The 14,185-nt window shown below is 47.1% G+C and overlaps 1 protein-coding gene across 3 annotated transcripts in view; it reads right to left on the reverse strand.

Moving 5' to 3' along the window:
• The window catches only part of LOC133366332 (trafficking kinesin-binding protein 1-like), a 42,507-nt gene that overhangs the window by 17,012 nt on the left and 11,310 nt on the right, over nucleotides 1–14,185 (reverse strand). For all 3 annotated transcript variants that reach the window (XR_009758382.1, XM_061589332.1, XM_061589333.1), the window contains exons 2-5: nucleotides 12,811–12,887; nucleotides 12,372–12,488; nucleotides 5,648–5,748; nucleotides 735–843 (exon numbers count right to left, since the gene is read on the reverse strand). Coding sequence is in view for 2 of the 3 variants with exons in the window: in XM_061589332.1 (XP_061445316.1) it covers nucleotides 735–843; nucleotides 5,648–5,748; nucleotides 12,372–12,488; nucleotides 12,811–12,887 (404 nt within the window). In the remaining variant the exon portion in view is untranslated. The remainder of the gene's footprint in view (nucleotides 1–734; nucleotides 844–5,647; nucleotides 5,749–12,371; nucleotides 12,489–12,810; nucleotides 12,888–14,185) is intronic.

The raw sequence follows: 14,185 nt of genomic DNA on the forward strand, positions 1-14,185 counted from the left end.
CTCTGAGGCTAGGCTGCCTGGGGGCTGATGAGATCCTGGGTCCAACAGTGTCTGGAGGGTCACAGTTTTCCCATCCCCACTCTAGTGACAAAGCTGAATCCAGACGAATCCCCAAGCACCATTGACTAATCATCCATATAAATTCATAGTAAATTCACCCATTACTATCAGTCTTCCCAAACCCCTCTGCCCACCACACAGCAGCAACATAGGAAACTGCCTTATACAGAGTCAGACCAACAGTCCATATGGCTCAATATGGTCTATACTCCAGGGCCAGCCAATGTGGTGCCCTCCAGACATTGCTGGACTACAACTTCCCCATGCTAGCTGGGACTGATGGGAGTCATAGTTCAACAACATCTGGAGGGTACCATGTTGGGTACCCCTGGTCTACCCTGGCTGGCAGCGGCTCTCTAGGGTTTCAGACTGGGGGTAGTATCCATTTAAGTTCCGCTCAAAGTAGACCCAATGAAATTAATGGACCTAAGTTAGCTGTGTCCATTAGTTTCAATGGGTCTACTCTGAGCAGGAATAGCACTGGATCCCACCTAGGAAGTCTCTCCTGGCCCTACCTGGAGATGCCAGGGATTGAACCTGGGACCATTCTACCCACAAAGCAGATGCTCCACCACTTAGCTACATCCTTTTCCCAATGAGCCACATGAGCCACATCCATCCTCCTCTTCATTGTCATCATCAACACATGAAGCACAGCACAGTCCAGTCCTCACCTCTGTCCGCAGTTTCTGGTTCTCCTCTTCCAGCCCTTTTAGCTTCTGCTGCAGGGCATCATATTGAAAACACTGCTGCAAAGAGAGGGCAGATTCGTTCCTTCGCAACCTGTGGGGGTGAGAAGAGGTGTGCCCATGAGAAGAGCGGAGGGGAGAAGACGGCAGTTGCCTACCTTGGCTCCTGGAATTAGTGCTTCATTTCCAGAAGCAGGGAAACTAAAGTTAGTTCTGTCCAGCAGGACCCAGGATCTCCGACCTGGAAAGCCTTCAACTGGCCTACTCCCAGGTGAATCTGGCCTGGCTGCAATAACAGAGTGGTGACAGAAGCACTTTGTAGACGATTGCAGGAACCCTTAATACATCACACATTCAAAGGTCTTGTGCCAAGGAACTCAACATAGACACTGAGCAGAGACAAGTGGGAATGTATCTAAAGAGAGCATTGACGGTGGGCCAAGAACAGCAGAGTTCAAATCTCTGCTTAACCATGAACCTCTCCAGGTAGCTTTAAGTTAAGGCCAGTCACCGCCTCGCCTTCTAGCTCATCTCAAAGGGCTGGTTTGAGAATAAAACAGAATAACTGCCCTGGCCTTCTTAGAGCAGGCGTGAGGAACCTCGGGCCTGGGGGGCAGATGTGCCCCTTCAGGACACTCTATTTGGCCCTCGGGACTCTCCCCAGGCTACACACTTCACTGGCCCTGCTTCACACCTCTCTTGAGTGTTTTTTTGTGGCTGGAATATGTCCTTGAACTCTTGCTTGTTTGAGTGGATGGATGAATAGAGAGGGATGCGTGAGTGAGCGTGTGTGTGTGTAGAAACTAGCTTACTGCAAAAAGGTAAACTGTACATTCATTGCTCCACCCACTTTTGCCTGTAGACTGGCATGTGGCCCCCAGAAGTGTGTCCAGAAGGGAATCTGGCTCTCAGAATGAAAAATGTTCCCCCCGGTTGCCTTAGAGAAAGGGCAGCATACAGTTGCGATAAATAAATAAGACATGGCTGGACATGCACTGGGACTCATTCACCAGCAGGGAGCCCAGTGCCAACCGAGGCCCTCAAGTTGCTACTGTACACAGCCATTTTGCATGTGCACAAGGCTACACAACTTTGGGTAGGAGAGGGGATTTAAATGCTGTGGCACTTCCTCTCTTCCACATTTGAAGGTTTTCTGACATGCACATACAACACTGCATTTTTGTGATAGAGGTGGAAAGGATGCAAACCCAAGCAAACACAGACAAAGCATGCAGACTTTCTTCAGCCTTCTTGCCCAACCCTCATCTACCACACTCTTTCAGTTTACCCAGAGGAAGAAACTGCTCCCTACCCCAAAATTAAAATGGCTTCCCACCTGAGCCCCATACAATTATGAAATCAGAGGTGGAGGCAGCCAGAGAAGGCCAAAAACAGGCACTAGGGTTGTTTCATTTTTGGCTTTCTGCTCAATCTCTCCTCAAGTCAGCAGTTGGCTGCTGGGTCAGTCAAAGGCCTAGCTGCCAGAGTGGAGCAGCCTCCTGTGTGGAAATTACCTCACACTCTGTCTCAGAGATGTCAGCAGCTCAGGCAGTCATTAGCACCTCACTTGCTGATTTGCCTGATTGTTGTCTTCTCAGTTGCTACTCCTGGGATGTATATAATTTACAGCTACACCTACCTCAACCAGTGGAGGCTGGTGGCTGCAACATGAGTGAATTTGCTGATCTTTAGTCTGAACATTCAAGGAGGTGTCCAAGGTGCAAATGATCAGGCTAAAACCCAAAGCAGATTGATTTCCCACTGACATCAGAGCCACGAGCCTCCACTGATTCCAACACTCCAACTATCCCTCAGAGCAGGGAGGATTTATAGGATAATGGCATGTAGGAGAAACACATATATTGGGCATGACATGTTCGTCATTCTCCAGATGCTTCAGGGGTGGGGGCAGGCCTTATGATTATTTGCTATGTAATGAAAATATTTTATAAATACTGGTTATTTTTTGAAAGTATATTTAAAAAACCTATCCCTCAGAGTTGCACCTAAAAATTGATAAGTTCAAAGTGTCAATTGACATTTCCATTCTGAATTATTACTGACTTTGAGCAAAGTTTTGTTTCAGCTGCACTTAAGAGTTGCTGCCTATAGGTACGTTCTTAAACAGCAAGTTTTTTTTTTGCCTATTAGTGAATTTGTCTGCTTTTTAATCCAGGAGATAAGAAATATGATCCTATGCAAGTTTGCTGAGAATGGATTGATCATTTAAATGCTTATTGAGTTCAATGGGATTTACTCCCCTGCAATCATGCTTAGGATAGGTGAAACTAACCACAGGGGATGGGGATGGGGAGGGGAGCAAGCAGGAGGAGGAGGAGGAGGGGAGCAAGCAGGAGGAGGGGAGGTTTGATCATTTGCATGTTTATTGAGTTAAGTGGGATTTACTCCCATGCAATCATGCTTAGGATACATAAAACTGACCATGGGGAGGCAGGCCTGGAGTAGGCAGGGGAGGAGGAAGAAGGGCGGAGAGGAAGAAGGGATGAGGAAGGGAGAGGAGAGGGGAAGGAGGGGAAAGGCAGGTCTGATCATTTGCATGCTCATTAAATTCAATGGGATTTACTCCCATGCAATCATGGCTAGGATAGGTAAAACTGACCATAGGGGAGGAGGAGGAGAGGGAGGGAGGGCTGGAGTGGGCAGGGGAGGAGGAAGAGGGGAGGGGAAGAAGGGAAAAGGCAGATCTGATCATTTGCATGCTTATTGAGTTCAGTGGGATTTACTCCCATGCAATCATGGCTAAAAAGGTAAAGGTAAAGGTGTCCCCGCACTTGTAGTGCGAGTTGTTTCCGACTCTTAGGGTGATGTCTTGCGACGTTTACTAGGCAGACCGTATATATGGGGTGGGATTGCCAGTTCCTTCCCCGGCCTTTCTTTACCCCCCAGCATATGCTGGGTACTCATTTTACCGACCACAGATGGATGGAAGGCTGAGTGGACCTTGACCCCTTTTACCAGAGATTCGACTTCCCCCTTCTGTTGGAATTGAACTCCGGCCGTGAGCAGAGCTTCGAAGGGGGGAGATGGGAGCAGGAGGAGGGGAGGGGGGAGGAGGGGAGGGGGATGAGGGGATTGGAAGGGGAAGGGGAGGGGTGAAGGAAGGTGGAGGGAAGGGGCAAAAGGGAAGCGATGGGAGGGAGGAGGAGGGTAGGTTAGGTTTGATCATTTGCATGTTTATTGAGGTCAATGGGATTTACACTCGTGCAATCATGCTTGAAAATGAAATGGACTGCCTTCAAGTGGATCCCAACTTATGGTGAGACTATGAATAGGGTTTTCATGGTAAGCGGTATTCAGAGGTGGCTTACCATTGCCTTCCTCTGAGGCTGTGAGGCAGTGACTGGCCCAAGGTCACCCAGTGAGCTTCATGGCTATGTGGGGATTTGCACCCTGGTCTCCCAGGTCATAGTCCAAGGATAGGTGAAACTGACCATGGGGGGAGGAGGAGGAGGGGGAAGGAGAGGATTGGAAGGGGATGGGTGAAGGAAGGGGGAGAGAAGAGGCAAGAGATAGGAGGGAGGAGGAGGGGAGGGCAGGTTTGATCATTTCCATGCTTTTTGAGTTCAGTGGGATTTAGTCCTCTACAATGATGCTTATGATAGGTCAAACTGACCTGGGAGAGGGGCAGGGAAGGAGGAGGAGGGGCAGGGAGGGATAGGGAAGCAGATTGGATGGGTGGTCACTGGGCAGAGGGGAAGCCCCTTTCCTTTCTAAAAGGAAAACATTGTGAACAGTATCATTCTTTTTCAGGGTTTCCCTCCCTTTTTATTCTACAGCAGGCACATGTAACCTCCCACCCAAATTTAAACCAAAGCTGTCCCTGGCCACATCCACCCCAGACCCTTATTTCACGTTGGATAGCCATGGCTTCTCCCAAAAAATCCTGGGAAGTGTAGTTAGTGTAGGATGCTAAAAGTTGCTAGGAGATGCCCTGTTCCCCTCACAGAGCTTCATTCAGAGCACCTGACTGTTAAACCACTCTGGCCACTGGAGCTCTGTCAGGGAAATAGGGGTCTCCTCTCAGCACCCTTCACAAACTACACTTCCCAGGATTCTTTGGGGGAAGCCATGACTGTCTGAAGTGAAATAAAGGTATGGTATGGGTGTGGCACCGATTAGCCAAGTCCAGCACCTGTGAGTCTGGCTTTTAGAGCACTGACAGTTGGTTCTTACTGAGCATGCCCAGCCTTATCAGTGAGTTCAATGCTAAATTTCTTAAATTAAAAATTGGCCAGGCATTTTTTTAACTTTTAAACTGCACAAGATGAAGGTCAGAGTATGGGGCAAGGTCAGTAATAGGATTACAGATACTCTGTGAACATGGCTGACTTTTAATTAATTTCAACAGATTATGAGAACTCTGACAGAAAAAAGTCCAAAGGGGATCTGTTTCCCTCCTCTCTTTTTACACTTTGAACCCTTGATTCTCTGACTGTTTTGTACATTGCCATGAAAATTTAGAGGATGGTTAAGTTCATTTCTGAGTTCAGGACTATAAGTTTTGTAAGGTTTTGTTTTGAAATGAGCTTATGGGAAGCATCAGAATGGAATGGGGAGTGTTTTTGATTTAACATTGCGGAATGCAAAAAATCCATACTGTACAATAAAAATGCAATAAAAATACCTGCTACCCACTGTTGGTCAAAAAGAGGGGTATAAATGGTACAAACTGCAGAATTCCTGAAGGAAACTCTAGGTAGGTTTATTTCTCTCTTCCCCACCTACCCAACCCCATGCCTGCCTCTTCCACCACTGGATTCAGCCGGCTCTGGACATCTGAGGAGCTTGGCAGGAGAGTGACCAAATGTATCACATGACCGACTCATGCAGAAGGTATCCTTCGCCTATTCCCTACCACATCCCACCCAGATACTCACGGGGTGGAGATGGCAGAGGCTGGCTCACTCTCCTCTGTGCTGTTGGTGTAGAGATGCAGAAGGTCATCGCGCATGGATATCTCGTGGCGCAGCTGAGCTATCTTGGGTGGGGAGAACAGGCAAAAGGGTCTCATGAAAGAAAGCAGAATTTAAGCCTGCCTGGACATTCCACACCATCTAATCAGGAAGGTCTGTTGCCCTGCAACTAGAGATGTGAAGGTCTGAATTTTTCTGTTTTTTCTTCAACAGTTGGAAAGGGGGGGGGGGAATGGAAAAACCTCATTTCCCCCCAAATTTTTGCATTTTCCCCCTGGGCCTTCACATCTTACCCCAAACTCCGGATTAGGTAGGGGCACCATTGTAGTTCAGGGGTGGGGCACATTTTTCAGCCCAAGGGCTGCATTCCCTTGAGGGCAACTCTTTCTGGAGGCACACAGAAGCGGTGGGCAGGGCCAGAGGCAAAACTGGGCAGAGCAAACAATGTCTTATATTTGTACACGAGGCTACGTTTCAGCCATACAAAAGTCAGAGGTTCTTATACACCCCCCCCTCATCAGGGCCGGTTCCAAAGGGCGGCCAGGTGGGGCACTGACCTGAAGGCCCCGGAGCTACAGGCGCCCCTGAGGGGCCCTCTGCTCCCCCTTCCGCGAGCTGCCTGAGCCACCCACCATCCCTCCACTTCACCTACCTTTCTCTCTGTTATTGTTTGCAGTGCACGCAGGGTTGCAATCAATCAAGATGGCGGTCGAGGTTTCCGTAAGGAGCTGAAGCCTCTGCCACCATGTTGGTTGATGGTAGCAATGCGCCTGCTGCGTGCCATCAACCAAGATGGCAGCAGAGGCTTCAGCCCGATGGAAACCTCGGCCACCGTCTTGATTGATGGCAACCCTGTGCGCAGTGCGCATCCGCAAAAAGCAGCAGAGAAAGGTAGGTGAAGTGGGGGGATGGCGGGCAGCTTGGAAGCTCCTGTCTGGCGATCCACAGTGCAGCTCCTGCCGCGGATCGCAGAAGGGGAGCGGAGGGAACCGGGGCAGGCTGATGCCCAAGGGCCCCGGCATGCCTGAAGCCGGCCCTGCCCCTTGTCCAGGAAAGCCAGAAGTATTATCACAGTTCGAGGACACATTCCAGCCAGGCAAAAGCTCCTGTTTCCTTTCTCTCTCTGCTCTCCAGCCAGTGGCTTCTCTCGCCACCGTCTACCCACCCCAAGTGTTTTCTCTGCCACTGAGCTCACGTGTGCTGTGAAGAACATCGGAGGAGAGGCCACAGCAAGGCGCCCAGCAAGCACAGGGGAGGTTCAGCTCCATTCACTTGTGTGCCCCCATTGATCATGGCCTCATTCAGGCATCCTTGTCCTCGCATGATAAGGAGAGACTGGGGAGATGCTCACCTAACTGCATAAGGACACATACAGCAGGCTCCCTGTTGTAGACCTTCAAGCACCAACATGCGAAGGGTGGCAGCACTAGGCCACAGGAATGCTGCAACACCGAGCATGTCCCCACTATCCTCTCATGCAGTTCTAGTTCTACATTGCCTAAACAAGACAATCTCCCCTTCTTTATACATGATCAAGGCAGACTAAGCACCTCTAAAGCAGATAAATGGATGTGCCGCCATCTTGTCATCCAGTTTGGCCTTAAGGATGAGGCGGATGTGATCAGGCATTTGCTGTAGAAGTGAGGCAGCGTGTGTTGCAAGGGTGGAGGGAAATTCTAGAACAACGGATTGAAAAGTGACCAAATGAGTCACGAGGATCAGACTAGGTAGAGATTTTATCTAAAGCACCTTAGGAACCTGCCTTTTATTTATTTGTTTTATTTATTTAGCTTAATTTATATACCGCCCTAAGCCCAAAGGCTCTCTGGGCGGTGTACAAAAAGATAAAAACAAGCACAATATATAAATACAATAAATACAATAAATCAAAAACAAACAAATAAACAATAACGAACCAAACAACATCCAAAATACGGAAATGCTGTTTAAAATACACTTTAAAATGCCTGGGAGAATAAAAAGGTTTTCACCTGGCGCCAAAAAGATAGTAACGTCGGCGCCAGGCGCACCTCATCGGGAAAACTGTTCCACAGTTCGGGGGCCACTACTGAAAAGGCCCTAGTTCTAGTCATCACCCTCCAAGCCTCTTGATGGGATGGTACTTGGAGGAGGGCCTTAGATGTTGAGCGTAGTGTACGGGTAGGTTCATATTGGGAGAGGCGTTCCACCAGGTATTGCGGTCCCATGCCGTGTAGGGCTTTATAGGTCAAAACCAGCACTTTGAATCTAGCCCGGAAACAAATAGGAAGCCAGTGCAGACGGGCCAGAACAGGTGTTATATGAGCGGACCTTCTGGTCCGCGTCAACAATCTGGCCGCTGCATTCTGGACTAGCTGTAGTTTCCGAACAGTCTTCAAGGGCAGCCCCACGTAGAGCGCATTGCAGTAGTCCAATCTAGAAGTTACCAGAGCATGAACAACTGAAGTGAGGTCGTCACTGTCCAGATAGGGACGTAGCTGGGCTACCAATCAAAGATGGTAGAAAGCATTCCATGCCACCGAGGCCACCTGGGCCTCAAGAGACAGGGAAGGATCGAAAAGAACTCCCAAGCTACGAACCTGTTCCTTCAAGGGGAGTGTAACCCCATCAAGAACAGGATGAACATCCACCATCTGAGCAGAGAAGGCACTCACCAGCAGCGTCTCAGTCTTGTCTGGATTGAGCTTCAGTCTGTTAGCTCCCATCCAGTCCATTATCTCGGCCAGGCAACGGTTTAGCACGTTAACAGCCTCACCTGAGGAGGATGAAAAGGAGAAATAGAGCTGCGTGTCATCAACGTACTGATGACAACGCACCCCAAAACTCCTGATGACCGCACCCAACGGCTTCATGTAGATGTTGAAAAGCATGGGGGACAGTACCGATCCCTGCGGGACTCCACAATGGAGAGTCCAGGGCATCAAGCAATGTTCCCCAAGCACTACCTTCTGGTGACGACCCACCAAGTAGGAGCGGAGCCACTGCCAAGCAGTACCCCCAACTCCCAGCTCCGTGAGTCTTCCCAGAAGGATACCATGGTCGATGGTATCAAAAGCAGCTGAGAGATCAAGGAGAATCAACAAAGTCACACTCCCCCTGTCCCTCTCCCGACAAAGGTCATCGTACAGGGCGACCAAGGCTGTTTCGGTGCCAAAACCGGGCCTAAAACCGGATTGAAATGGATCAAGATAATCAGTGTCATCCAAGAGCCCCTGGAGCTGGCCGGCAACCACCCGTTCCAGTACCTTGCCCAAGAACGGAACATTCGCCACAGGTCTATAATTGTTCAGGTTATCTGGGTCCAAAGAGGATTTCTTCAGGAGCGGTCTCACTACTGCCTCTTTTAGGCAGTCAGGGACCACTCCCTCTCTCAAAGAGGCGTTTATTATCTCCTTGGCCCAGCCGGCGGTTCCGGTCCTGCCAGCTTTCACCAGCCAAGAGGGGCAAGGGTCCAGAACAGATGTGGTCGCCCGCACCAGTCCAAGGATCTTGTCAACATCCTCAAGCTGTACAGACTGAAACTCATCCAATAAATAAGGACAAGACCGCGTTCTGGATGCTTCGTTGGAACTCACTGTCATAACATTGGAGTCTAAGTCCTGGCGAATGCAAGCGATCTTATCCTGGAAGTGCCTCGCGAACTCATCACAGCGGGCTACAGATGAATCCATAATATCCCGAGGGCCAGAGTGTAAAAGCCCTCGTACAATTTTAAAGAGCTCCGCCGGGCGGGAGAGAGATGCCTTAATTGTGGCAGCAAAATATCTCTTTTTTGCTGCCCTCACCGCTACTATATACCACTTAGAAGAGGCACTTACCAAAGCATAATTGCATTTGTCAGGAGTTCGCCTCCATCTGCACTCATTATACTTGTAATGCAGTGATCCTCAGCGATCTGAGCTGCAAGTGTGCCAGTGTGTATTTAGTAGCAGGCTTCTACTCTGTATTGAGATCACTGAGACTTAAGACTTAGTAAAATAAGAAAAGCTACTTTATTTATATTAATACATAGTAGATAGGAAAGGCATACCTCGTTCTAACTAACTAACGAAGTTGGAGGCGCAATGCCCTCATGGTTCAGGAGAGAGAACAAAGACAGAGATGTCTCCTCTCTCCTCGGACAGTCAAAGGAGAAGACAAAGGAAGGAGGGTCAGAAGTGAGGTCAGCTTCCCTGAGCATATCAGTTTACAATGGAAGGAAGTTAGGTAGAGAACAGCACAGGTAAAGGTAGGCAAGCCTAGCCAGCTGGAGGACCCTAACTCTTATCTTCCTTCAGGAATACACACAAAAGAACCCAAACAGGAGTTGCTCTTGCCCCACTTCCAACAATACTGAGCTAGACCATTGGTCCACCTAGCTCAATACTGTCTACTCTCACTGGCAGCAGCAGCTTTCCAGGGTTTCAGGCAGGGGTCTCCCAGCCCTACCTGGAGTCACCCGGAACTGATCTACGACCTTCTGTATGCAAAGCAGATTACCACTGAGCTATAGCCCTGCCCATTGTGTCAAAACATGCAAACGTCCCCTCCAGTGACTGGACAGTATGCTTGAATAGGGCCAGGGTGGTGCAGCACTTAAAACTGGGGTGGAGAACTCAGGCCTGGGGGCTGAATGTAGTCCTCCAGACTTCTCTATCTTGGCTTTGAGACTCCCCCCAGATCAAATTCCTCGCTGGTTCCATGCCCTTTTCAAGTGTTTTTGCTCAGCTGGAATCTGTCCTTAAACTGGTGGTGTGTATGTATGCATGTATTTATGTATGCATTGTTTTATAGGATTATCAATACCTTGGCACAGTCATTAACCAAAAGGGAGACAATAGTCAAGAAATCAGAAGAAACCTAGGACTGGGGAGGGCAGCTATGAGAGAACTAGAAAAGGTCCTCAAATGCAAAGATGTATCACTGAACACTAAAGTAGGATCATTCAGACCATGGTATTCCCAATCTCTATGTATGGATGTGAAAGCTGGACAGTGAAAAAAGTGGGTAAGAGAAAAATCAACTCATTTGAAATGCGTTATTGGAGGAGAGCTTTGCAGATACCATGGACTGTGAAAAAGACAAATAATTGGGTGTTAGAACAAATTAAACCAGAACTACCATTAGAAGCTAAATGATGAAACTGAGGTTATCATACTTTGGACACACCATGAGAAGACATGATTCACTAGAAAAGACAATAATGCTTGGAAAAACGGAAGGGAGCAGAAAAAGAGGAAGACCAAACAAGAGATGGATTGATTCCATAAAGGAAGCCACAGACCTGAATTTACAAGATCTGAACAGGGTGGTTTATAACAGATGCTTTTGGAGGTCGCTGATTCATAGGGTTACCATAAGTCGAAATCGACTTGAAGGCATATAACAACATTTTATAGGTTTATATACTGCACAATACTCTTAAGTATTTAGACGATGAATGTAACACATACATCAGACAGCACAAGAATGCTTAGTCAATATATGGACAGTGATACGTGATGGTTGAGCTATACATCAGAAAAGGCCTGCATCGACAGATGGGTCTGAAACAAAGTACTGGTGGTGCTTGCTTAACAGCTATAGTCCAAGAGTTCCACAAGCAAGACAAACAAAGCACCCTACATCTTGTAGAAACAAAGCAAGCATCATGTAGCTTATATATAAGCAAAGCTCTGGCTTTTGCATGGCGAGAATAAAGTCAACTGTACAAAGCCAAGAGTCACATCCATTGCCCAACCCACTTTTAACCTCTAGTCCTGCCCACCCCTGGCATGCAGTCCCCAGAAGGTTGGCCACAAGGGCATGTGGCCCTCAGGCTGAAAAAGGTTCTCATCCCTGGCTTAGAATGTTGGGACTAGGAGTGGGGAGTTCAAATCTTCACGCAGCCATGAAGCTCGCTGGGTGATCTTGGGCCTTTCTCTCAATCTAAATTCTTTTACAGCACTGTTGTGAAGATAAAATTGGAGTTGGGGGTGGGGTAGGGAGAGAACTTTGTACACTATCCCGAGTTCCTTGGAGAAAGTGTGGGATTGAAATGTAAACAACAATACTACAAGGCTCTAAGTCATTCTTAAAACAGGGATGGGGAACCTGGTGCCCACCAGCTATTGCTGCACTACAACTCCCATCATCCCTGGCTGTTGGCTCTGCTGGCTGGTGCTGATGGGAGTTGGGGGTCCAACTGTATCTGGGGAGCCTCAGGGTCCACATCCTTGCCTTAAAAAGACCATCCAGCTACTCCTCTCGCCTCACGCTCTTGAAGACACACCTCTTTAGGCAAGCATTCCCCTCAACTTGAACTTCTTGATCCAACTGTTTTAATTGCTTTTTAAACTGTTTTGATTGTTATGTTTTTAATAGGCTTTTAAAACTATTTAAAATATGGGTGTTTTTATTGTTTTGATGGAATCATTTTATTGTGTATTTTAATTATGTATGGATTTTATAATTGATTTTACGCTTGTACATCAATTAGAAGCCATTACGGCATGTAAGCAGTATATAAATCAATCAAAAATAATAATGATTGAGCCAGCCTAAAATAACCCAATGAAAAATGTGTCCTGGTTTTATTAAAGACCTCCTATAAATCTAGCTGGTCCCATTCTGTAAGCTGCTCTTGCTGCTGCCATAAAATTCTTCCAAGCGTTCTACCAAAATATTTTTAGTTTCTTCCTTGGTTGACTGGTGGCAGGGGCTTCCTCACCTCTTCCTTTGCCAATTCAAGTTGTTCTTCCAGGAGTTCATTGTGTTCTGACAGACTCCGGTTTTGCTTCAGCAATGATTGCCCGATGCGGGCAGCTAACTCCAGGTCATGCTCCTTCTGTGGGAATGGGGAAGGCACAGGAGCAATAATGAGACAGGCATCTTCCATTCCCATTAGTCTTCCTAATTGCTCCGCTCCACCCCACCTGCCTAAACTTGCTCTTCATGAGCTCCTTTATTCTCTTTTTGCCCAGGCCCTCTCCAAACCAAGATCCTTCTTGGGGAATTTTTCCTGGCCATTGAATAGCCAACACCTCACAAGGATCAGCTGCCTAAAATAAAAATAAATCCAGAACTGTCATCATTTCTACACCTTGTATAGTGCTTGGCACAATGTCTGCAATGAACAAATTGCAGAGTCAGTAAGGACAGAAGGATACCTCTTCCAGCAGGCTGGTGACTGCATCTATATCATGGTAGGTCTTGGTGATCCTGCCAACCCGCTCAGAACAGAGCACTGTGGGAAAACAAAAAGAGAGAAGAATGAGTTGATACCTGTATATCAGTAATCCTGTTAACAGGGAAAAACTCCTTGTGCTACAGAAAGTCAAAATTTGTTACCAAGTAAGCAAAATTCTGCACAAAGAAAATCTGAATTCTGTTATCTGTATGACGTATACAGAACATATTAAACATATATACATGCATTTTCTGAGTTTGCATGATGAAGGGCCCCTCCCGACACCCTATTTGAACATTCATTCTGATTTGCTTGCACAAAGTTTACGTGGAGGTTTAACTATGTCCAGTCTTCCACTGAGCATTCATTCCGATTCATTCCAAGCCTACTGTCATGCAAAAGTAGAGCTGCATTACAAATTATTCAGCATATTTTAGATAGAAATTAGAAACTTTTTTTAATTTAATTTTTTGTACAATGTATTGCTTTATTGATATAATGCTTTACTGATGTATTGCCTTGTTGATGTATTTTTATATTTGTGTTTACTTTTTCCGTAAGTTGCCTTGAGGGCCGTTAGGCCGAAAGGCGGGGTATAAATAAACATTAACATAACATTATCATTTGTCTGTGGGATGGTTATACGACAAAGAGCACTTGTCCTGCATCCATCCCAATTTGCTTGTGGGGTGTTCACATAGTTTCCTATTAGCCCAGAGGTTGCCAGCCCGTCACTTGCAGGTGCCATGGTGCCTGCAAAGGCCTTTGGTACCCCCAGCAGGTATCCCAGAACCTGAGCTTTCATTTTTAAAAAAGTAAGTCTCTAGCCTTCCTAGAAAGAAAGTTATGGAGCAAAATGTACAGACATCCTTCTAAGCGATTTATGTGAAATGAGCCAGCCTGCTGCTGCCTGTCAGTGTTATTAGCAAATGAGTGAAGTCAGAGCTATGATTGATAAGTGAGTTGTTTGGACGTCAGAAAATAGGAATCCCTGGGCTCCCAAAGAGCTGCTGTTTTGCCCTCTCTTTTAGTGCACTTCTCCTGCTTCTGTCTTCTAGTCCATGGAATCTCCATAGTTTGCCCTTCCTCTTTCCATAAGTATCAGAATGCATCTTTCCTGTGTTGGGTTCGCCTGAGTTCAGGTAGTGCTTAGAAATTATTTTCTGCAAATAGTTCTACACAATAAATATGGGTGAATGTTAAAGGATCTTCCTCTCCCCAAATGGCAAATGTGAAAAATTTGCAGAGGCTTAGGCATATTTCTCGTTTTGCAGGAGCCAAAGACCAGGGCCTCATTAAGAATTCACTGTATAGGTAACTTACAGTACAATAGTATACATTTCTATTCAGAAGTA

This window comes from Rhineura floridana, chromosome 11, assembly GCF_030035675.1.
Source record: "Rhineura floridana isolate rRhiFlo1 chromosome 11, rRhiFlo1.hap2, whole genome shotgun sequence".
Taxonomy (NCBI): Eukaryota; Metazoa; Chordata; class Lepidosauria; order Squamata; family Rhineuridae; genus Rhineura; species Rhineura floridana.